Genomic DNA, 26,278 nt, shown 5'->3' on the forward strand with positions numbered 1-26,278 from the left:
CATATTTACATGAAGTTTACTCCTTATGTTTTCGTGTGCTCGTACATTTCTCGACATGTTATTAGATTATTATTCGCACGAATAGATTCATAGGGATCAAGAGCGTCACTTCCCCGCAGGAAGTAAACACTGGCGGGTTTCCTGCTGGGATTCCAGCTCAAGTTCGCCGTCCATCAGGTAAAATGTCGCGCTTTTATTTTCCAACTTGACAAACGACCAACGCAGGCAGCTGAGGCGCCGACCTGGTCGGAATTTGTTGTAGCCTAGCGGGTAACACGCTCCCCGGGGTTCGAACCCCTTTTACTACCACCGTGTCCCTTAACCCCGAGTGTCTCCAGGGGGACTGTCCCCGTCCCTGCTGCTTGTAAAGGCCGCTCTTTAAAACAGGACGGACTGGTCGCGCCCAGCGCTGCATGGAAGTTATGGGTCCCGAGCGAATCCTGCCGAACCCCGAGGAGGAGCTGGGACACGGCGCCGCGGCCGAGGCGTGGAGCGGCGAGGACGCGGAGGACGAGGACGACAACGGCGGATACTATTACCAGCCGCTGAACCAGGACCCGGAGGGGCCGAACGCGGCCTCCGCAGAGCAGCCGGAGGAGCAGGTCCAGGGGGTGCAGGATCGGATAGAGGTACAGGGGTACAGAGGCCGCTTCGTTCGGCGAGGTCGTGCCGGCGCTAATCGACTCGTTTCTGCAGGCGATGGGCCTGTTCCTGCCCCAGCCGCCTCCCCCGGACAGTGATGAGGAGGAGGAGGAGGACGCGGACGGAGCTGCCGCTTGGAGGAGTCAGGCCTCCATCCCCATGGATGCAGGTAATCAGCTTCTCGGGGATTTCTTGGATTTGGCAGTAAGGGTAAAAATCACTGGCACTTCAACTCCGTCATGATGAATTTATTTAGATGGTTCTGTCACGTTACCAAAACCAGGATTCCTGCGTCCATTAAAAACCTGGAACCGCCGTGGAATTTGACAAGAGAATTTTCCAGACCTTGAAAAATTTGGAATACAAAATAAACATATAAAGTTCTGGAAAAGTCATTGACACATGAATGCGTAACGTGAAGTAGACAGTTCCCCTAAGACGGTGTGAAAAACACTCCTGCAAAACCCAGCCGCTGTTGATGCATACGGTAAATGCGTCGGGAAAGGTGTCCGGCGTAAAATGACCTCCTGAATCTGCTCATTTTTGCGGACAACCATGATGGGAGAAGCCGAAGGAAGATGACTGTAGAGTATGTTGTTCCTCCGCCTCGCAGATCATGTGGAGCTGGTGAAGAGGACCATGGCGTCTGTGAACCTGCCCACGCTGGGCGTCCCTGCTTGGGCGCAGGACATCTCGGATGACCAGTGGAAGGCCATGGTGCAGCAGACGCTGCAGTCCTGGCAGGGTTCCGGCAGCCATCGGTTGGAGCGCAAGTGAATCCTGTGCCAACTACGTTACAGTGACTTTTATAACAAATAATTCACCACTAAATCTAATTTGAAATGTAAATTTGGTGCAGGGAGCGAGCGGTCCTCTGCATATTTCATCCCCGGTGTCTGTCCTTCCTTCTTCAGTCCAGTTAACCGCAGCATCGTAAGATGCACAACAAGAGTGAAACGACATCGTCTTTGTGCAAATGCATATTGAGCATTTGATTTGAGCAAATGATTTGGTAAAAAAAGCCGAGGAGCTGCGCTGTTTTGCTAAACCTAATTTCATTTGAAGTTTTTTAAAATGGTAAGTGGACCAAGGAAGCTCCTCTTCGTCTTTTGACCATTATATAACGGAAGTTGATCATGCTTTAATAGAGCTCTACATGCAGATTATTGATTCATGAATGAACAATTTAGAGTCTGGCTTTGATTTCAGTCCAGCGCTGATTATTTTATTAAGATGTCCCCCCTGCCCCCAAGCTATGAGAATCAAATGCACTGTCATGTCTAGTGTCATTTTTGATTTTGACTTTTATTTTGGTTCTGTACACACATGAACATCTGTACAAAATATGATTTTCATACTATGTAATGCTCTACGTAATTAAAGTACAACATATGTACATGTGACCTGGTAAGCATCTTAAGATTAGTGTCAGAACAGAGGTGGGTGGGGTGGGATACAGAGGGAGGGAGGAAGAGTGGGGTGGGTGTGGAGAGACCCTCATTTCTAATAATTCCCCTCTGCACGTTGGATGGACCCTGATACGGTCCTGGGACGGCGAGACCATTTCACCTGACGCCATGCGAATAGGAACACTAAGGTTGTCTAGCAAAACACATTCAATCAGCAACAGAGGAGGTCACAGCGCTCCTCTTTCATATGGCCTGAAGTAGTCTTTACACCCGTACACATCAAAAACACACTTCCTAAATCTGCATTAATCAAACTAAACCTCACATCCAAGGAGGACTTTTTTTTTTTCTTAATGATTTTAGTACAAAGAAAAAAAAAAAAAAAAGCAAAGCAACATGTATAACTGAAGGAGGTGTGGAGAATAGTGTGTGGTGGAGAGGGGATGCAACCCTAAGCAATGCACATCAAGATATACAGTACATAAATATTGCAACAATAACCACAGGCGCTTCTCTCCCATACAATGTGCCTCGATAGTTCATTGAATAACTTACTTCATAATGTTTATTAATAGATAGACTTTAATATTCCCATTAGGAGGATTGTATAGCGCTTTTTTCACATCACACAAGTGCATGTGATCTCCGACCCAACCCTAAGAATATTGCTTAGACGCTTACAAAAATTGAGCCACAAACTATGACTAAAAAAATTTGTATTTTTTTCCTTTTTTTATTGAGGTGAACGAGTTTTCCTGCGTTTTAACAGCAGACCCTTTCCTCAAGTGCAGAGATTCTTGAAATAACATTTAAGAAAGAAAGATGTAACACACAAAACAAAGGCCAGAGGGTGTGGGAGGGGGAATGATTTAAGAAGCTGGGGTGATTTCAATTGGAACGTGAAAAAATTAAAAAAAGAAAAAAGGCCATGCCAGGTTGCATGGTCCAGTCAAGATCCCGTCTTTCTTTTTTAAAATAGGGTTTTAAAGAGAAGGGAGATGAAATAATAAAAACTGCAACACCAGTGGTCACCAGATCGTGGCCCTGCTAGATCTAAGGCCATGTTTCTGTAATCTAAAGGTCACAGTTCATGATATGAAAATCCCAGACAAGCCGCCCCCTTTACATTGTTGTTGTTGTTAAGGTCAACCAACACAAAGCTGAGGAAACCAAACCATGCACAATGTAATGCATGACAATTTTTATTCTTCTGTTATCACTGGTGTCAGCAACAATGCTCACTCCTTGCCCTTAGCTACCATTATTTCAACAACCTACGAGCACAGAAGGCAGGATCTAAAGGATGTGGGCAGCTAAACATCACGTCATTCACAGAAAGTGGATCTGTGATGTGTAGTGTTCAACTGAATACCCCATTCGTGCCACAGTGCTCTAGGGAGACGGGCTGTCTGACGGAGAGAAAGCTGGTATGGAGGTGGAGAGGAACACTACATTCACAGAGAAAGAGAGAGCGAGAGAGTCCCATCATTCTTTTAACATTCAGAAGAGGCTCCGCTGCACGTGGAGGCTATCGGACAGAAAGGCATCATGATCCATGAACCAGTGGATCTTTAGAGTATCCTTCATTTCAACAGAAAGGAGGAGAAAGTGTGCCTATGCAGCGCAGCCAGAGAAGTTTGTGGTTGGGACACAACAGACAGGGCAGGAAAAGAACAAAAAAAATATATATATTCATACAACTAAGAAGTGTAATAAAACATTACTGTTCCACTGTTTGTCTTACCAAATGGTCACTCCAGTTTCTAGTGAGGTTCTAAAGGACTGTGTGCATGTGTGTGTGAGTGGATGTGTATGAATGTGATGTAGTTGCCCCTGCAGTTTAAACGGGGCTCTCCAGAAGGGAAGGGGTGGAAGAGGAAGAACTGGGACTGGCGAGGAGGAGCAGGGGTTTACAGCAGGCGACGCTGGGATGAGACGCAAGGAGGGCGGGGAAGGTGTGGTCAGAGAGCCTCCTGATTGGCCGTCAGATACTCCTCTGCTCGCTTGTGTGCCTCCAGGGCTTTGATAGTGTACACGTCCTGAGGCAGCTCTGACTTTCGTCGCATCAACACCTTGTCCTTCTTCATGTCCTTCATTCCCTGCAGACACACAAATATGAAAACTCATCAGCTTGAGTTTCTGTTTTTGGTTGAACAAACTTCTGGAATGTTTGGCTGTTTCCAATCTTTTGCCATGCATTTCCATTTTGAAGAAAAAGTTCTAGTCCCAGTCCAGTTCCTGCAGGTTCCTGTTAGGGCTGGGCAACATGGCATAAAATTCCTATTTATATATGTATATAGTTGAACAAGAAACCATAAACTAATATCCACCCCTGGTCATTTCCATGCGTCCAGTCAGTACCCCATCAGTACCACTTGCCTGATTGGTTCCGCGCCTGCGTGGTACAGGTTGGATACTGACATGCGCGCAGAAGTGAAAACTTGTTTAATTTTTATTTATTGGGTGGGCACTATTTTAAATGCCTTTAAACTAATTTTTTACGTTATTTAAGGCCTTATATTTTTGGAAGCTCTCGTCCTTGCTTGTGGGTGTGAAAAAATGAATTCCCTGTATGATACAACCACAAGTCAGTGTTGTGTGAGTATTTGATCTTTTTTCTATGAATTATTCAAAATGAAATTCTTTTGATACAGTATTTGTAATAAAGTGCACATATAATTATTTTTAATTACATGTGCACTAACATAAAGTACAGTTTGAAAAAAATATTTTGTGTCAATCTGTTGGCAGCTAATTCGGTTTTAAAATATATTATGAGAATGTGTTGTGAGTTGAACATATTTTGTCCATAGAGGGCAGTAAAAAGCTCACCCTCCAGATTCACAGTTAGTTAAACAGATTCAAAATGATTCAAAACTAAGTGGGAGTTACAAAAAAAACAATATATATATATATATGTGTGTGTGTATGTGTGTATATATATATATATATATATATATATATATATATATACACACACACACACACACACACACACACACACCACACACACACACACACACACATATATATATATATATATATATATATATATAAAGTATGTGCTGACAAAAATAATGGTGTTCTTCTAGTGTTCATGGGGGAAGGTGTTACCTGTGCAGCCTCAGACTCCACCGTCTTTTTCAGTAACTGGATGTCCTCAGCAGTAGGGGTCTCAGTCTCCATGGAGTACAGCGGCAACCCCCCGGAGAGCTCATTATACAGCATGTACTGCGCAGACACCACATGAGAACTGTAAACCCAAGTACATCACAAAGCAGTCCAGAGAGCGGTGAGAGAGAGAGAGACTGACCTCGTCCTGCGGGTGTCTGGGTTGAAGTGAAGGGTAAACCTTTGTACTCTACAGAAAGACAACAGAGTGAGAGATGAGTGTTCTCCATGTCTCACACACACAATAATTTTATTCTGGTTTAGCGCCCCCCCACATCAGCATCACAAGAGATGAAGTGTGTTAATTCTGATATTCGGGAACAAGAGCATCGGCAATGATTAATAATTAAGTGAGAGTGATCGACTGGAAAAGAAAATGAAAGTACCTGAGGGTTCTGCTTTGCCAGCTCCTCGATTTTATGCCAGATTTCTTCTCTTTCTTTCAGTTTGTACTTCTCCCTGAGTGGTGCATCAAATGCTTACATTAACTCCTGCATTAAAATGAACATTGTAATGCAATACTGCTCAATTTCACAGCAGTCCCTGATCACCCCGCTGCACATCCGTCCAGCCAACGGTCACTCACTTCTGTTTCTCAGCCTTATACTGCTGAGTGCAGTCATCAAACAGTTTCTGGTTCATCTCCATGAAGAGTTTGAGAGCGTTGTAGATCAGACCATGGATTGTTCTGAGGGGGGGAGAGTGGGACAGAGCAGTTTACCTAAATTTACTGTAAACTGTATTCTGTCATTTCAAGGGCCATTATATTGGATTCTCTCGAACGGTTCACAGATATTTGCATGTATTTGTTGTCAACTGACCAGTCCGCAGCTGTGCAGGACCCTACACAACAGCAGTGTGCCCTAACACCACTTCTTACTCAATTTGCACTGCAGTAGCGTTTCTATTGGATCAGACACTGTTTTTTCTTTCCTAGCACTTTACTACTGTCATGGCTGACCTGTGTATATGTTGATGGATATTATAAGGTAGACAGAAGTCATGCAAAGATCAACACAGCTTCACGCACAGAACATTTTTCTGTCCTGTCTTCAGGACAAACACTGATCCGAGAGAGAAATGTGAAAAGAGGGCGATTGTGTTTTTGTGTGTGTAGACAGGAGCACGGTGAGAGACGCACTTGTTCCAGTGGCTCTTGGAGTTCTTGTAGAGCGCTGGGAACATGATTGGCAGGATCTTGGCAGCATTGTCACTGATCAGACTCATGATGTACTCATTGTTCCAGTAGTACAGCGCTCTCTCAGCCACCTACACACAGCAGAAACGCACACAGTCAAGCAGGCAAACCCCCTCTCCATGTAGAAATAGCTGCATTTGCTTCCAGAAAAGCAACTCTGCCCCTTTGACACTGACACCCCACTGAAAAACTCTGTCCAATGTTTTCACACCATTCTTCCCACTAACAAGAGTGTGTGTAGAGGCCTAGTGGGTAACACACCTGCCAATGAACCAGAAGACCCCATGAGTAACCAATGTGCAACAGATTGTACCTGGAAGTGGGGGCTGGACACACACTTGGCCAGCTGTCTGAAGAGAGGCTCCATGACTTTGACAAACTCCGTTGGCTCAATGACATCTAGGATCTCTTCTAACTCGTTGAGGAACATCACCTCTTTAGGGCTGTGGGTCTTGGGCCAAAACTTCAGTAAACCCATAATCACCTGATGGAATAAGTTAAAGGTCACAAGGGCTTGTTTTATGCACCATACACACCTTCAAATACTCAAGTCCTTCCGCACAAGGAACAAACTGAAGCTCCAGGCATATTCAGACACTGTACAATGGACAACAGTAAGGAAGTTTATTATATTACTGACTGGCTCAGTGAGGCTGCTGTCTTTTTCCAAGAACTGCACCACACAGTAGGCCAGCTGCAGAGAGAAGAAGAAGGAAAAAGGACAATGATCCAGATGTTCTTCATCATTCATGTAGCCATATATCAAACCACTCCGAGGTACAAAGAAACCACTTTAAAAATGCTTTTCAATTTTATAGCAGCCATTCCAACACCAATACACCTTCAATCAACCACTGCTGTGAACAGGACTTAAATGAAAGCGTTCGTTTAGAAGGCTGTATATTTCCCACTTAATAAAGGATGATCTCATTTTATCATATTATAATCTTTAGTTGGTGGCTGTATATTCTATTGTATATATTTCATCGTTGAACAAATAAGAGAAATAATGAAATACTGAAGCAGTAATCGCTGCATTTCTTTTTAAACCAATGTATTTGTTATGATGCTTTGAAGCAAAGACACCAGAGGCAAAACACCAGATAGCTGGGTTACCTTAAGACAGAAGCCATCCTGTTGGTTAATCCTGACTTCAAGCTTAAGTTAATTGAGCTAACTGAGAAATCCTGTTTTTGTGGAACACCCCTCAGGCCCCCATAGCTGAAATTCACATTGTAGCAGCACCTGTGGATGATAAACGCTCAGAGACTTGACTTTGTGCAGAGGCAGCAGTACTCTGATCAGGAACATTTTGTGCTCCTCCTTCAGTGGTAGGGCAAACCCGTTAATTATGCTGCAGAGACCAAAGAGAGGCGGAGGAAAGACAATTTGTATTTAAAAACTTAAAAATATTTATTTATCTGTGATCACACACACTCACACACACACTCTCACCTCCCTAGGATTTCTAACAGCTCAGCAATGCCGTTGTGATGCTCAGTTTCGTATATAAATCTGAAAAAAATTAAAAGAACAAATCAGCCTTGACAGAGACGCGTCTCCAGCTCCTGCTTCAGGACTGTGAGAATCTGGGCTCTCACCTGTAGAATATGTTATTAATCTGGCGGCGGACGTAGGCCCTGAGGCCCAGGAATTTGCCATAGATCCTATGAAGGATAGTCTTTAGGAAGTCCCGCTCCCTTGGGTCTTCACTGTCAAAAAGCTCCAGGAGCTTTAAATAAATAAAAAAAAAGGCCCAAAATAAGTCACATTATTTCAAAAATATTGTTTTATGTGCATAAATTCCAGTTCATTTTTTTTTTTAAATTAATGACTACACTGATAAGTAATTACATCAACAAGTGAATTTCCCTGTCATGCTACTAACAATTAAGACTTCAACCATTGCATACAATAATGTTATATAATTAGCTTTTAATAGTATTGAGACCTGGACTCCATTAGACCTCTGAAGATGTGCTGTGGTATTTGGCACTGAGCAGTCATGAGCTGGTGCCTACATGGATCAGAGTTGCATTCCAGCACAAGTCTCAAACTAGTCGTGTTTGCAGTGTGGCAGGGAACATTCATCTGCTGAACTGCAATCTACTGGATCAGACAACACGAGACAGTTTGCACTCCATACGAGCATCAGTAAGCCCTGTCTGCCTGTGACCCTGTTGCTGGTTTACCAGTTTCCTTCCTATGACCACTTTTGCTAGATCCAGACCACTGAAAACCAGAAACAAGCCTCAAGAGATGTGGAGATGCTACCTCGCTATCTAGCCATTGCAATCTGATCCCTGTCAAAGCAACTCAGATCGCCACATTTTTTCCTGCTTCCAATCAATCAACTGGAAGGAGAAAATGTTCACTTGCATGCCTAATACATCCCACCCACTGCCAGGTTCTACTCTAAAAAGATACGGTCATATTCTTATTGCTGATTGGCATATATAATTCTGTTTTCCCTACAAACAGGCACCTCAAAAATAAGTTTGTTTACTTACAGACAAAACAAACTTTTGGTCAATGTACTTTTTGGCAATATTAGGCTGGAAATCAGGAGACTCCAAGAACCGTAAGAAAAACTCGTACACCAGCTGCAGGAGAAAGTAGAACAAAGATGATTAACGTGGCAGAAAAAAAAAAAACAATTGTAAATGATAAAAACACACAGGGAACCGCACAGATACCTGTAAGTGAGGCCAGGCTGCCTCTAGTGTTGGCTCATCCTCTTCAGGGTCAAACTCGGCCCCTGTGGGGTTGGAGGACGGGGGCAAGGTCCGGAAGAGGTTCACTGAAAACTGATCAGAGCACACAATTCAGCACAAACCAGACAAAGATTTCTTCATGTTATAGGACAAACCCTGCGTGTCTAGCCCAGTCTCTCTCGTGAGGCGTAGTTGGGGGAAAAAAAACAGAGCTGTGTGGGTACGTGGTAAAAACGCTGTTAAAAAGATCCAGGAGCTGATCAGAATCCCTGCACTGAATCTAACAGTGGTGAAATTATTAATGAATCATATTTATTAAGTACTGATGGTATTTGTAATGTATGTAATGAATGTAAAAGGCTTGAGTGGGCAGATTAAGCAGTCTGATCTGTCTATTCCAGTAAATCCTGAATACAGTCTTGATTTGTCTTATAAGACCAATTTCAGAACTTCAGTGCAGACTACTCAACATGGGATCACCCACTCTGTATAGACCGGTCAGGTTAGAATGCAAACAATCTGTGGGCAATATATTTTTTAAAATAAAAAGGCAGGTTATAGTAATGGCTGCTCCAAGGCATTTCACAAAAAAATACAGAAGACACTATCACTATTTATAGTTTCATTTATAATCCATTCACTACATTTTGAATAAAATGTTTCATAATGAACTACGAAAAAGAGAGGGATAGGGTAAGGGGGGAAAAAAAAAAAAAAAAAGAGACATGAAAACGCATATAAATTCTGTGCCATCACAAGGCTCTCTTTGTCCTCTTCACAAAACACGAGCCATAATGCACGGGTCTCTGACTTCATAAGAGCCCTGGTTGGCAGACACTGGGGTAAGGAGAGAGACGACAGGCAATGACGGCCGCAGCATGACCAGGACACACAACAGCAATTACCGCAATTTACGGCATATAAGCCGCTACTTTTTTCACGTGCTTTGAGAACTGTGGCTTTTACAACGATGCATCTGATTTATGGATTTTTATAGGCAAACTAACTTCCTGCCGCCAACACACTGAACCTCGTCATGTCAGACCAATTAAATTACTGAACCAATGATACAGTTTTGGCAAACTCACTCACACTTAATTCTTCAGATCAGCAATTTTGTGCTTCGTGCACAGACCCTAATCATGAAAAACACACAAGAAATGCATATAATCAACTTTCAAGTTAAAAGCTGATGAAGAAGCAATGTGAGTTCGAGAGCACAGGTGGACGATGGCGATACTGAGGAAGACTATTTTAGTGATGTTAAAAAGCACTGTTCTGAAAAAAGAATTTGTGCTTTTTATGTAGTTATGGATATTACCGGCAATAATTTAATAATTTTTTTTTTTTTATTTGTTAATGTCATGTTTCAACATGGACACTTGTGGCCTATAGACAAGTGTGGCTTCCTTTTCTTTTAAAAATCAGTAAGTGCAGCCTATATTCGGAATTTACAATACACACACACACAGTGAATGTGTGTATATACAAAAAGCAAAAATGGCACAGTACAAAAGCTGTGTGTTTACTGCGGTCCCCCATCAGGTGGAGAGGAAGAGCAGGTGTGTGCTGCTTGAATTGTGATGCCTAATTACCCATCACTCCCAGGATAAATGTATGCACCCATGGAGCGACAGTTTAGCTCCCACCAGTCACTGCAGTGCAGACAGAGACATGGCCAGGAGAGCGAGAAGGGGCTGGTGAGGTGACCTATCCTCCGGCAATAAATAATTATCTTGGGCTTCTGCTGGCAGCTTGGTGGGAGGCGGAGAGGTCTGGTCAGACATCATTACTGAGACACGCATAACGTAGATGACAGCAGGACAGCTCAAAAGATATGGCCACAGCTCACAATATACAGCTCACATTTTATGGTTTTACAGGACCATGACTATACGGGACATTTTTTTTGGTCATACATGGTCAAAAAAAAAAAAAAACTGATACAAAACAAATCTATACTAATGTGTTTAGTATTAGCAAAACTTATTTGGCTGCCAATGTGAGAGCTCTCATATGTTGGGAAATTGGATATCAAATGGAGCACCTCATACCTGCTATTGCTTGCAATTGAAATAGGCCTAACCCCATGCACCTCTCTCCCAGACCTCCTTCTTAAAGCTGCTGTGAGATTGACAAATGATTTAGTGGCTAACGCTCAGAGAATTTGGAATCAAGTTCAGAACTCGTGTAAACTCCAAGATACATCAGATCGTGCCTAGTGTTGTTTTTGTCAAAAAATTGTTTTGACTAGATATCAGCGAACCTTTAATAAGTGACTAAAGCAAGATGAGATGTAAATGCTGGTAATGTGATGATAACTATAACAAAATATATAATGTAATATTGTTGACAAAAAAAAAAAAAGACTAAATGGGGTTTGCAAATTAAAAACTATACTAAAATGTCTTTATTTTCATTGACTAAAACACTTCCCTTCATTTAATCGTGTTATTATTATGCAGTAGTTCTGTTTCCTGTGTCTCCAATTCAGTCCAATTCAGTCGCACAAAAGATGTCACTTCTGCAACACATTAATTCGATTTCAGGATGCTTGTGGTAGGTTATAGATATATAATGGTAGGTCAGCAGATGGCTGAGATAAGACGACGAAATGACCTTTGAACACACTTCCCTTCCAATAAAGTGGAAAAGAAAGCAGAATGTGTGGGTGGAAAAACCTGGGGAGAAACGCAGCAGATGGAATGGCTGTAGATTATCCTTGAGTCTATAAAGTAACAATTTGTAGCTAATCCCTAAATTTAGGGAGTTTTGGTGTTCTACATTTAAATGCTACTTTGATGTGTTTAACTTCAAATTTTCGCTGAACCCTGAAACAGCGTTATTAACTATTCATTATCATTCATTGACCATTATTGACCATAACAATAATCCAGTCTTGAAATACAAAATAAGAAGGCGGAATGTGTCCCCTTTTAAAAACGTGGTTAAGGGAACTTAAATTGAATACAACAATAATTAGAAAGAAACCCCATAGACATAAGTTTATGATAATTGCCACCCCTTTGTACATTTTCCACTTAAGTGTTACAACATAGTGATTGTGGGTTTGTTGTCTGTTTTTTTTTGTCACTTATGATAAAAAAAAAAAAAAAATTAAAACAATTTTAATTTTGTATGTAATTATGTATGCAATTTTGCATTTTTAGTATGAAACCAGTAGTAGGGCTGAACAAAACTATTTAATTGCAATTTATTTGACAGATATTGCAATTTGATTATCCTTTTTTTGCTAAGTCTGTTCAGTATTCACTATAATATGTGTATTAAAAACTGTAGCAGAACACCGTACATTGAAATATGAACTGTAGCAAAGTTCATATCGGTAGCAAACTTGCTTGCTTTTAAGTGGGTGTGGCTTTAACTTGGAACACATCTGATTGGTGAGAATGATTGTCTATCACACAGGGAGGTTAATGCAATGTGATTAACTGTGAACTTTGCCTGAACTTTGCTCTGCTGCACACCTCCTTCGACAGGAGGAACGGATTCTATCTGACGTCACTCTCCCCACGTACTCAGAAGCGGCCCTGTCTACCCCTGCTTTGCCCATTTGGCTGCACGCACACACCATTTGACACAATCACCACCACAGTGAGCCAACACCATCGCTGCAGCTGTATCTCTTCTGCCTGCATCCCCAACGCCCCAGAGTGTCACCAACACTCCAGTCTCTCACTCACTGACTGTCCAGCACCCCGCAGCATGTCTTCCCACAATAACCCTGGCATTAAGTGATTTTCAAATAGCATTTATTCAAATCATGATTCCGGTTAAAATGCAATCAACCATTCAGCCCTAGCCAGTAGCAAGCAAAGCACATAGTATTTCTTTGGAAATACTGCACTTATACTGTACTGTACCAGTGCAAAGGAGCCCCCAAAAAAACACTAAAAGCTTCATCATGCTTTCTGTCAGGTATTTCAGAGGTGAGGTTACTATACATCTCACTCCAGCTGAGACTCTCAGGAAGTGGCATATCCAAAAATATATTACCATTTATTCATGCATCACTGTGGAACAACACATTTGTTTAACTCATGATTAGTAACTAATGGTTCCTGGGTGTGTGTGGGTGTGTGTGGGTGTGTGTGTCCCCTCACCATAATAACAGCCTCAGGGTAGATGGACTCTGTCACCACATCGCGGTTGTGAGTGATGTATTCCACCATCTCGTTCAGGCCGGCACGCTTTACTTCCTTGTACTTGAGATCACTCAAGGGGTCTGTGACGAAGTCGAACAGGACGCAGCATTGCCGGAGCTTCTGAATGAACAACTCCTCACGATCAATCGGAGGGGCATCTGGGGGGGGAAAAAAAGTTTTTAAATGAATTAATTTCAATAAACAAGAGAATGTCATGAGAACAGGAATTCACTTGCTGTCAACAAATCAGACATGTCCAACAAGCAGGTCTGGGTCATCATGCCGTGCCCTCCGTATTGTTAAAAGGCTAAACAAATATTAGGGAATTTCATCTCCACAGCACTAGTCAATGTGATATGTACCGATTCCGGGACAATGTATTTTAATATGGAACCATTACATTTGATTCCTCTGCTTTTAACCCATTGCCTTGCTTTGCTTAAGGGGACCTCAGTGGCACCTTGGCGGTTCGCCTCCTTACCTGCTAGGCCACCACTGCCCACCAACACTATTTTTTTTTTTTTACAATTTTACAATCTTGTATTACATTCTTCTCCAAACATGATTAGGCAAGTTTGTTGTTCCCTCACAAGCCAACATTACTGCACTTGGGGAAGCGAGCGCTGCCTCTACGTGGGTTCATTTACCATCATGGTCATAACCAAGCAATCACCACACAACTGACTTTGTGTAACCTTTTTAGAGACCAGCTTTGGGGGTTTTATCCAAGTCATGCTCTTCTCTAGCTTTACTCTGCCGGCAACACAAGCTGTCTTTTTGCATTGTATGTAGGACAAAGCACATTAGTTGGGTTTAGTCAATCAGTCAGATGTTTGCTGTTGCTGTGCTGCCTGTGCAGAAGACACTACAACAGTCGAGTGTTTACGAGTATTTTTACTAGTTTTTACACATTGTACTTAGTATTTATACTGCACTCCAGTTTACAACTGTGACATTACAGTAGCAGAATGTTGCTCTTTGTAAGACCTACACTGTCTAGGGTTGTGTACTAGCAAGGATCTCACAAAACGATATACATAACGATACACGGGTCGCGATGCGATATATTCTACAGTTCACTGGAAAAAAATTTGTACACTATTTGTATACAAAAATATCGTCGTTTCATGTCCCTGTAACGATACAACATCACCACATTGCTACGGTGTTTCTAGAACAATTTCTAGAACCATCTAGAATTATTTTTAATGAACATCAGGTTCACACCATCAGGCTTCTGTGTGCATATGTCTGTAAACAGCTCTATATCAGTTCAGATGGATCTGGTTATTACATAAGCTCCTTTACAGATGAGAGGTGTCTGATCCTGAGAGTGTGGGATTTACAATGCGTAACAAAGCGACATGGCTTAACGTGGGACATTCGCCCCAAAGCAGTGTGCCTCCCGGTCAAGGACAGAGACAGAGGAACTGATCCGCTTTTGAGAAGCGGCAGCCACGGCACGACAACAAAAGGCCTTAGTCGATATTTTTGATAAATGTGGGTGTACGAGAATGCCAATTGACATCAGTAACACAAACTAACTTTAGAGAATTGTATTAGGACAGGGGACAAAAGGCAGCATAAAGCTATACAGTAAAGATGGAGCACAGGACAACAATAAGTGCACATACTGACCAAGGCGGGTCAATATTCCGAGCTACGTGGTTGAAAATAGCAGCTCAGGAAAATAACAAGGACCGGCTGAACTGGAACACACACAGTCGCAGCAGGAGGACGTTTGTGAAGTGATGGCCGTTCAGCTGCTGAACTAGAGAAGAAATGATGCCCTCTATCCTATTATTAGAAATTCAAATCCTAAATCCAAAGCAGCCCACATCCATCAGAATCCAGAGAGCCAGGCCCATACTGACACACACCTGCCAATTGTCCCACAGAGCACTGATCTTATTCAAGTCACACTTTTCAGCCCATCAATGAATGGAACATGTGTCCCTAGATGCCATCAACAAGCACCCCCAATCTATTTCCCACCTAATTAAAATGAAGAACACAGACAAGAAACAAAGTAGACACGGAATGGTAGCAGAATGAGTAAATCCTATCTTTCAAGGAGGCAGGAGGGATGATGGGAAATGGAGTTGGCACTCAACTGCTTCTGTCCGCCACTACTTCACTAGGAACGTAAGCTGATTACAGGTATAATCATGGTAAACAACACCAGTACTCTACAGCCCTGAATGACCTCACTCCCCGCTGCTTTATAGCTCATTATTTTCCTCCAGGGCTTACTGCGGCTGACCACTCGCTTTTCTTTCACTTTCAGCTGACGTACTGAAGACTGGCACAATGTGCAAGATGCAGAAACAGAAATAAACACATGACCCCTTAATACGAAGGGTGTACGAAAACATCTCACAGACATACGATGGGTTGTTCCAGACAAAAATCTAAATTGATCATATGACATATAAAACAGCATATTTTTTTGGTTTAATGATGCACCAAATATTCTCTATAGGAGAAAGATCTGAACTGCAGGCATATTCTGTGATGAAGTACGGCTGTTATAATAGCTGCAGTATCTTGTTTGGCATAGTCCTGCTGAAATACTTTTCAGCCAATAGCTGCCCCCGTACCAACTTGTTATTTCTGTTTGTTTTGTTAATACTAATACAATCAATATCATATCCACGTGATATGCAAATAAGCATGCCATTTGCATATGATTAGGATTGCAATAAAATGAAAAATGGAATTCACAATTATTTGCAAAAAATTATTTAGCCAAATCAAAATTATTTAGCTAAAGAATCAGATGGTATTTCATGACAGATTGCTACCATGTTTATGAGGTCCTTCACAGTTCCCTACAGCAGCAGTTCATTTGATCATACTGGCTGACAGTAATACAGTCAGAGCGCTGCTCTTATAATATTACATTTCAGTGGCGAATGAGAAAATGAGCAGGTTCTGCATTTGGGACACACACACACACACACACACACACACACACACAAAACAGACTGTGCAAAGCTTCCAATCTCTCTATTAGTGTGTGTGTGTGTGTGTGTGACCGTAGTGTTAGACTACTGACTCCACACTATTTCCACAAGATGGGGGGAAAAAGAAGAGAAAATTAATAAAGACACGAGGAGTTGTCAAGGCTGGCTTCAACAGGACAAAGAGCAACTACTGAAGTTCGGCGCGGCTCACAGGGTGACGCACTCATGCATTTTATGCATGTGAAAACACACGCACGCACACACACACACAGATCAAACACGAGGATACAAGGTTACAAAAAGGGAACATGAAAGAGACCACAAACTCGCCCATGGCCCATAATTAGTAGAGTTAATGCCATCGTTGTTTATCATGATGATATCAGAATAAGTTATTCTGTTGTCTTAATACCAGCGCACAACAGGAGTTTTGTCAGTACTATGAGTGTTCCTGGGAAAAGGGAGTTTAGCGATACAAGAACAAGTCAGTCAGTCACACGATTATTAGCTAGAATCTCTTAAGATTGGCCATTTGGGAGAAGGGGAGAAGAGGCACAGCCAAACAAACATGACTTGGGACAAGCATCGGAAAACAAGACCTTGAGGGGTCCTATCTTCAGAAATTCTGGCAAAATAAAACACAGATAGCAAAGCCTTAGTAAAAGGCAAACAATGTGTTTTTGGAGGGGCAGATCATAGAGGGCAATAACTCATTCCTCTAGATCTTTATGATGAAGCTTTCTGCTTTTTAAGGGGCTGTACAAATTTTGCCTTGGTTTTTTGTAAAAGTTGAAGTGTGCAAGCGACAGTCAGAGTTGAAGCATACAAAATACCAGGCCTACAGACGGGTCGTAATGACAGAAAAACGAAGATTTACTCAGATTAGTGCAGGGTGGTTGGCATTTCCCATGTGCTTGTGTGGCTTGCAAGAAAGCCAAATCAGATTCGAACTGCTGTAGTTGTAGACTACTATTATAATCTAAAAATAAATAGGGTGGTAGTAGCCTAGTGGATTAGACACACAGAGTCCCAGGTTCAAACCCCACTTACTACCATTGTGTCCCTGAGCAAGGCACTTATGTCCCTGTCACTACTGATTGTAGGTGACTCTGGATAAGGGTGTCTGGTAAATGCTGTAAATGTTAAAAATCACGTACCCCTGAGCTACTGTTGGTTTCAGTTTTTGTGCAATGTTTTAAAGACGGGCAGATACACTCACAACCGTGAATAATCTTGAAATTATCTGAACCTGAAAACACCAGTGGAAGCAGATGTGACTGAACCCATGGATTGGGATCATGTGTAGACAAAACTGGCCATTATGGAGTCTGAGCTTCAGGGGCTGTTGGATAATAACTATCACGGAGAAGGGGGGAGTTGCATGCTTGAGAGCAAATGAAAAAGGGATATTTTCATGCTCTTAAAATAGTTCATTCTTTGAATTTTTAATGTTCGGCTAATGTTAATTATTCTCAATCACTGCAACTCTGCAATTACAGAGCCACAGAATATTTGGCTGAATTATAGAGCTGCCTTGCATGCGCCTTGGTCAATAAAGATTAAGGCAAAACGCAGTTTAAAACACACTTTGGTGTTGCTGTAATTATTGGATTCAGTAACTGCAATAAGACAAAATAATTAAGTTAAATTTCTTCATTTAAAGCATTTATCTGCCTATTATTTTCAGACCCTGTTGAAAAATGCACTGATGAAATACTGAATTTATGAAATCAAGTCATACAAATCACCAAGTGAAAATACCAATGTCAAAAACAAACAAACTGAACAACCCACCCCACCCCCTGACATTTCAGATCTCAGACACCAGTCATTCACTACCAGATTACTGCCACTACCCATGCTTGTGGGGGTTATTAGAAAGCGTGTATCGGAGCACGCCCTAATCGCTGTACAGGGCGAGCTGAGCTGCGGCAAGGAGGGCCCGTCCTACTTCCAGCAGACACTCACACCGCTGATCCAATTACCCAGCAAGAGCGGTCATGTGCTCCCAGTAAGAGAGCACACTAGAACCCTGTCCCCAGGACAAGTGAGACAGCCAAAAAGCGAGAGATACCCCTTTTCGATCACTCTGGTTCCCATGCCGGTTCCCAATTTTGGAACCAGTGTCGGGCCAAAAAAAAAAAAAAAAAACGACACCACCAGGTCCTAAACTTTGCTGGTCTCAAAGATGGAATCCATGATGTAACAAGCGGTGGGCGGAGTAATCAGGCAGCTTTAGAAGAGAAAATGGCAGAGCTCCAAAGTCCGGTCACATAGAGTGCTAGGGCGGCACGATTTGGGGAAAAAGACATATTGCGATTATTGACATCAATATTGCGATATGCGATTGCGATATGATAGAGGACACTTGCTTGTATATCAATGAAAAGTCGCATACTAATAGTGAAATGTTTAATTTCAAAGTGAAACATACAAACTACTTATAACAACCTGAAATGCTTTCAAAATACAATATTACACAAAATTAAATAAATCACTAAAAACTATTTTACATTACTGTCGAACGACAAACCCTGGTAAGGCTAAACAACTGTTTGATTATATTTGGCCATTATAAAATCCCGTATTATAGTTCTTACGTTTAACCAAAACGTTGTTTGGAGGTTGACTTGAACTCAGGGATGCATAGCTTTGCTAGCTTAGCTAAGGTTAAGATTTGCAAACTGAGGTGAATTTCTTTAGGAAACCTTCAAAGTTTGAGAAAAGTTAACTAAACAGCTAAGAACAGTCTAAATAGTTAATGCCTACATTTAACCAAAACGTTGTTTGGAGGCTGACTTGAGCACAGGAATGCATAGCTTCGCTAGCTTAGCCTATCTTAGCTAAGGTTAAGACTTATAAAACGGGATTTTATAATGGCCAAATATATTCAAAACAATTGTCCCGCTTTACCTATGAAATGTAATCCACCGGGATCTGGTTTGGAGCGTACAGCGGTTTGTACAGCCCCAAGCAGCACAAGAGTGAGGCATTTTTATGCACTTCTCTCCATAGACATGTATATGCTTCACGCCACAGCAGAGCCTCTCGCAATATGGCGGCGACGATGACGTAAAATGCAGCGCATCATGCGGCGTCTAACCATATGTCTCTGAATCGAAAGTCATGTGACCAAACACGTCACATCCGACTGAAGTGAGACTTTAGTCAGCTCGCAAACTTTGAGAGAATGGATCGGATATGTTGCCGATCCAATCCATTTACTAATCATTTAAATTGCAGCTTTTTGCGTTCATGTAATCGCACAGACTGACATCGCAATTACGATTGCGATTAGATTAATCGTGCAGCACTATAGAGCACTGAAGAAATGAAAGCTCTAATGATATGGACTTCCACAGAAATTCAACAAAAGGATGATTCTCCATGATGCATGTATAATGGGTGTCAAAACTGTGCAACACTTCAATAAAACAATGTTTATGCAATACCAACATATGCAAATAAGTCGTCAGGAGGTTGCCGGTTTCGAATAGGTTAAAAAAAGCAGATGACACATTCCGTTGTGTCACCGTGTGCTGTGCTGCAGTGTATCACTTTCACTTTACTTTCAAGATAGTGTGATGCACGAGACAACAATGTCAATGGTCTGAAAGCTACATGAGTGCTGTTAGGTTTAACATATGATAGCCAGTACTAAGTTAAAATGTGGTGCATATGAATATTTGAATTAAGCCTGATGCACTATTCAATATAACATATATAAACTGAACTTTAAATGTCTTGGTTATGATAATAATTTGCTTTGAATTTCATTGAAATTAGTAAAAAATGAGAGGTAACCGTATATCAAATGTCTGCAAAACCTTCAGTGTTTTGAAACAGGGACAAAAAGAAGGGGCTGTGCAAAAGTGGCAGATATCTAAAAGATTACGATGTAATGGATTCAGTGCTGGAATTTCTTATTAGTGGGCGTGACCTGTGACTGTCATTATCATGCAGACCCAGACCAGTCCTGGGTTTGTTCCCAGTTCACCAGCTGAGCACCACTGTAGTCAAAATGAGGTGAGGGTGAGAGGGTGTGATAGAGAGAGAGAGAGAGAGAGAGAGGGGGGGGGGGGGGGTGTGAGGCCAGTGGAAAACTAAATTACAGGAGCTTTTAAATGGTATACAAACAGCACTAAAATATTACTTTACTACAACAAGCAGAACAAACACAATGTGCTTCAATGTTCTCTGAATCACAGTAGTTGAAATAAATGGCCAAGTTTGACCTTGTTTTTTGGAGGTGTTTTGGGTTCATTGTCCCAGGTTAACTGTGGTGGCAAGTGCTCACACATAGAACCCATCCAAAGTAATCGACACATAATAATAATCAGGCAAGTTCACCAGAATAAACAGGACTGATCCAACTAGCACCGCAGCTCTGAACCGTGACTTATGTAATGGTGCTTCCCTGTGCTCCACAGACAACCAGCTGACCCTCATCTCCCTGGTAACCACTGCGCTCCAGTGATGAGAGACAAACCTGCTTTGAAGCTCTCAGATGAAAAGATCTATGCTAATGTTATGCCTCCTTCAAACGAATAAGAAACAAAAGTTGTGGGTCATGAAGCAGACAAACCCACCATGGGAAGAACAGAAGGACAGAGAACGGATCTAAAAAGAATATTATAGTGTGTTACTTAGTGCACCAGAAAACGTGAGTGGGCAGGAGGACTCTTACCTTTGAGGGCGGGGAGCTTCTGCAGCTCGCGGTTCTTGCTGAGGTTGAAGCGTGACGAGCTCTGGCGGCGCTCCTTCTTGACAATCTGCGGCCCACCGGAGTACTTGATTTTGTTGAGCTGTGTTGGGGGCGGGGCGCTGTTGCTCGGACGTTTGCTGGCGGTCTGCTGCTGCTGGGCCTAGCGCACGAAATCGCCATGTTAGTGTGGCTCAGTTCAAATACACCTGCAGAATACAACCCCAAAAATCCACGATATCTTTCCAAACATCCTAAAAGGCATTCTCCATCTGACAATGAGAGAAAAGAAACTAATTAACTAACTAATTCTCTAAATTGCCAGTAGTCAACAAAACTAATTCTAATGATGCATTCCAATTTAACCCAAAAAGCCTTACACTGAATCGACGCAAATGCATACAGACGTTTCTCAATGCATTGCATGGGGCAGTGGTGGCCTTGCGGTTAAGGAAGCGCCCCCATAATCAGAAGGTTGCCGTTTCAAATCCTGATCCGCCAAGGTCCCACCTAGGTGCCACTGAGCAAAGCACTGTCCCCACACACTGCTCCCTGGGCACCTGTCTTGGGCCACTGCTCTCTAAGGGTGATGGGTTAAATGCAGAGGACACATTTCACTGTGTGCACCGTGTGCTGTGCTGGTGTGTATCACAATGACAATCACTTCACTTTCACTACTCTCAGCACTGCAACTATATGGATTGTGCTGTTGAAACGATGGCTTGTTTTCATCGTCCATTCTTTACATTACTGACAGCAGCAGACTGCATGTATCTGTCAGTGGTCCAATCAATTCAAGTATGTGCGAAAAACCCTGCACTGGCTATAGTGGTGTGGGGACAATAATCAACATAGCAATATATGATGCTCCATCCTCCAGTCGAACACTGATGAAGCGCTTGTATCCAGTGTCAGTTGGGTCACAACAAATGAAGAACACATGGAGGAGCGGTAAATCTTCCCACTAATGGACAGCCTGCACAGCAACAACTCATGCAGGAAGTCACAAAAGATCCCAGAAGGACATAAAACCAGCTAAGGTCAATGTTCATAACTAAACAATAACAGAAGACAACAATGATATTCATGGGAGAACCGGAGAGAAAAATAAATAAATCAAATAATAAATCTGCGCAGATCTCTAGAATTTTGGGATCACCATGTTCTGTGAACAAACAATACACACCCCATTATGTCTAAAACCTCAGGTCAACTTACCAAAACTGCAGGCAAAAATTTCTTGTAGCGAGCAAAATTTATACCATAAGTACAGTCCAAATCAACAGTCACTGATCTAGAGGGGGCTAATAAAAGTAAGATGTAGTACTAAGCAGCAACATTGGTTTGATATTTTAAATAATATGTTGGACCATTGTTTTTTTGCTGCTTTAATTTGCTGCTTTTTTAATTAACGCTCTGTGGTGAGAAGCATGGCCAATGTCTCCTGGTGTTCAAAGCACTCGCCCACGGAGTTCTGATTCTGAGCTTTGCAAGTCCAGACAAGCTAGGACATTAGCTCTCATAGGCCAAATAGCTCTCATAAAGATGTCCAGAATTCATATTTATTAGGTACCTAATAAATTGTGACATCTGCACAATGTTCACCACCATATCATAAATAAATAACAAGTACACTTCAAATAAATTATAACATTAGATCATATGCTAAATCCATGCTGTAGGGGAACTAGATTAGAGAACTATGTGATAATTGCTTTGATTGATACATGAACTGCTCTCTCAAAAATAATAAAATAAAATAAATAAATACCAATGCATAATGGACTTTCTTCCATTTGCAGTGCCGTGGCGATACATCATGGCAGTTCCTCAACCCGCTTCCATGCAGTTTTCAGTTTTGAGTCAAGCTAGACTATCGTGCACATGCATGGGAGGAAAATCTATTTTGCTGACTGACGTACATCTGACTTTACTATGACGGGTGGTGATTTGGTCAAAGACCAAAACAACAAATAATTCAGCTAGCAGCAAAATACATGCTGTGCACTTTACTATTTTGCAAATGAGATGCATGTTACCCCTTATCGCCATGGTCTTACATAAAAAGGCAGACAGGGCCGCTTGCGAAGTCTGGACAGGGAACTATAGAAGATTCCATTCCAGTTTTGAGTCCAGTTTGTACATGCAGGAATAGTTCATCTACCAAATCACATTATGTGGTCAGTGTTAAATCAAAATTTGATTTGTCATGGTTTTACCACGTCACGTAAAACCATGATTTGATTTTCTATAAGGTCATGTAAACCTACTGTAACTGCAATGCACTACAGGAGTTGCTGTAGGCAGCAATAACTGCATCTGAATGGAGAGGGAATGAGGGTGAACAGGGGAAAAACGTGAAACTGAAAAAATGACTATGGAACTCACGAGTATTTGAAAAGCATGACCCTGTAGCCACGATGTGCACTAGAGAACTTCCCGTCCCCACATTCACCAGCAACATTACTAGGTATGAAACGTGTTAAGATGACAATACATTTTTATTGTGTGATTATTTTTTGAATAACATATTTTTGTGTGTTTTACACTGATTAGGGCACTTAAAGACATGTGTTTTCATAATTTCTTCTCAAAATATGAAACAAAGAAGGGTTTTCGATATAGTAGTATAATTAGGATCATTTGTGTGTACAAACTCTTTGTTTATACACCAGGTCAAAAGTAAGGGGACTGTGAATAAATGAGATTTGTAGTTTATTTGTGAACATACTTGAAAACAAGGAAGAATAAGAGAGCAAGTTGTGAACTGGTGCATGATGTGGCCTGTTCCTGTGCGAACAGCCAGTGGTTGCATGAACATCGCTCACTCAAAATAGATGCAATCAATAGACTCCTCTGAGTGGAACATGACGCTATGACCACTCTTTCCTGTCATCAATAGCACTCTCTTAATCAGAACATCCTGAAAGCACACAACACAACAATGGTTCCTGGTGTCACAGGTTCTCTATATCTCGGTCAGTGGCCGTTTCCAACTTCACACCAGCGTTCAGCTGCATTCCTCCATCCCGACTCAGAACAGAGCAGATCCACTCTGGTTACTATGCACTACAGGATGTGTAAAACAAAGGCTAATAAGCAAGAGGCCTCAAGTGAAGTGAAAGTGAAGTGATTGTCATTGTGAAACCCTGCAGCACAGCATGAAACGTGTCCTCTGCTTTTAACAATCACCCTTAGTGAGCAGTGGGCAGGCACAACAGGTGCCCGGGAGCAGTGTGTGGGGACGGTGCTTTGCTCAGTGGCACCTAAGTGGCACTTTGGTAACTGTTAAACATTGTACTGGCATGTGTAGTTCAAAGGTTTACTGATAAATCACCTCGATCTATTAAAATGATTCGTTTATTCTGGACCGGAAGCCAGACCCTTACGACACAGAAAAGAAAATAATTGTGTACGTCCAAAAGCAATTAGATTACAAATCTGTGTGATATTGGCCATTTCTACAGCCTGACATATGACATGCATGCAAACACAAACACACACTCACACTTGCATGAGGATTTTGAAGGATTACCTCATCACTGTTTTCAGTTCCACTGTCCTTGCCACTGCTGACATTACTGGTTTTCGAGCTGCTTTTCGCAGATTTGCTTGGCTCCTGTAAACAACAAGTAAAGAGAAGGAAAACGTTTGCTGCATAATATGCATGACCCATCACCGGTCACCTGGCACTGCGCAGACAGACCAGGTATACAGGCTCTGTGGCTGCCATGGAGCTGAAATGAGTTCAGTTCATTCATTCGCAAAAGGAGAGACACGGGCAGGTCTCTGCCACGACGATGGGCCACGTTTAAAACGCGAACTCGGGAGCTTTATCAAGAACAGTCAGCCTCGGGTTATCTTATTTGAGGGGGGGTGGCAGTGAACTTGGGGGACCCTCCTCCTGATAACCATGCGTTTATATAACGTCACGTTAGCCCCCCACCTGGCTAACGCGCCGGGGCTCTGGGGAACCACTTCGTACCGCCCTTCGGGCGCTTCGGCAGAAAAACGCCCGTAACTCCAGCGGACTGTGACACGCTGGAATAAAAAACCCGCAGCCTTTCACCTCCCAGACCCGCCCAGGACTGACAGGATAAGCAGCTAGCCGCGAAACCTGGCTAAACCAAGCAGGTTAGCAGATAAGCTAGTCGGAGTAAATGAATGGTTAAAAAGTGAATAGTTGACCAGTCACGGAGGACGCTTAATAATACGCGGCCACCGGGCAATTTTCACGAACATTTAAAAAAAAAAAAAAAAAGCGATCATGGCGCAGCGGTAGCGCGGCACATCTGGGCAGCACCTTAGCCAAGGGCTGATATGGGCGAGAACGGAGCTTTCTGGACGCGTTGACGGCCAAGCTGGCTTAGGCCTTACGGAAAAACACTTCACACGGCTGCTGTCGGGCTTACTTTCCCCCCCGATCACGGATCTGCCGATCGCGGAGTGTAGAATATTCCGTGCAGACTCGCGCGATGACCTACTGCACGGCAACAAGTGGACGCGCGGCGAGGCGTAGCAATAGAAACGCAATCGGCACGTTACCTTTTCTTTTTTTGTTTTATTTGGCATTTTCGCAGATGCTGGCGTTTTTGTCCACGGTGACTCCGTGACCGACTTCCCCGGGACTCGAGCGCTCGCACTCCTCTTACCTCCAGCTCCCTGCGCCCGTCTAGGCCGCGATTAATTCCATTGGACGGTGACGCGTGACTCTGCCCAGCAACAGGCTTGTCGCCTGTTCCCATTGGCCCGGAAATTCACAGGGGCCGTCGCGCAACTACACGCAGTCCGAAAGGAGTGGGATGCTGATAGGGTGGCGCATGAGACGCCTGGGCACTTCGCAGCAGTCGAAAGGCCGTTGTTTATGAATGAAGCCATGACATGAAGTATCACTATAATTATATCGCCTCCATTCTGCCGCACCTTTGTCGGCGTGTCCAAGGTCCAGTAGAGTGAACTCAACACTGAGTTCGGATGTCACACAGCCCTCATCTGTCCTCTGGTGCATATGTGTGCCAGCAATTGAGTGATGTCTGTCAGTTACTCATAGACTACTTAGGAATTTGGAATGTAGTCTATGGTGAAGTTCACTTGAAGGCTAGCTGAAATACATCCTCAAATTGCCCAGGCAATGCTTTTGGGAGTATGTGTGTGAATGCAACTCACGAGGACCAAACATGTGAAGAAGCAAGGATTTATTTCCCAGGAGTCAACTCGAGTTCATTGGAATAGCACCTTCTGCTGGAGGCACCGTGCCTGTCCATGATGTAAACCAGCAGCCTCAGGCCTGCATTTCACTATACTCACTAC

General features: G+C 42.6%; 2 protein-coding genes across 3 annotated transcripts; one reads left to right on the forward strand and one right to left on the reverse strand.

Moving 5' to 3' along the window:
• mea1 (male-enhanced antigen 1) lies at positions 1–2,045 on the forward strand. The gene is made up of 4 exons (XM_028988840.1): positions 1–177; positions 388–629; positions 697–811; positions 1,256–2,045. The coding sequence occupies exons 2-4, from the start codon at positions 414–416 to the stop codon at positions 1,417–1,419; spliced, it is 495 nt and encodes a 164-aa protein (XP_028844673.1). The 5' UTR covers positions 1–177; positions 388–413; the 3' UTR covers positions 1,420–2,045.
• ppp2r5d (protein phosphatase 2, regulatory subunit B', delta) lies at positions 1,929–25,639 on the reverse strand. 2 transcript variants are annotated; one of them, XM_028988839.1, is made up of 17 exons: positions 25,514–25,639; positions 24,504–24,587; positions 20,954–21,131; positions 13,259–13,458; positions 9,117–9,227; positions 8,931–9,023; positions 8,022–8,152; positions 7,876–7,935; positions 7,666–7,774; positions 7,061–7,114; positions 6,734–6,904; positions 6,364–6,491; positions 5,809–5,910; positions 5,609–5,681; positions 5,365–5,412; positions 5,166–5,282; positions 1,929–4,150 (listed from the first exon to the last, which is right to left on the reverse strand). In XM_028988839.1, the coding sequence occupies exons 1-17, from the start codon at positions 25,538–25,540 to the stop codon at positions 4,013–4,015; spliced, it is 1,824 nt and encodes a 607-aa protein (XP_028844672.1). In that variant the 5' UTR covers positions 25,541–25,639; the 3' UTR covers positions 1,929–4,012. The 2 variants fall into 2 exon arrangements, with proteins under 2 accessions (XP_028844672.1, XP_028844671.1); XM_028988838.1 differs by having other exon boundaries at positions 24,477–24,587.
• Positions 25,640–26,278: the final 639 nt, after the last annotated feature.

Source organism: Denticeps clupeoides, chromosome 8, assembly GCF_900700375.1.
Source record: "Denticeps clupeoides chromosome 8, fDenClu1.1, whole genome shotgun sequence".
NCBI classification, from domain to species: domain Eukaryota; kingdom Metazoa; phylum Chordata; class Actinopteri; order Clupeiformes; family Denticipitidae; genus Denticeps; species Denticeps clupeoides.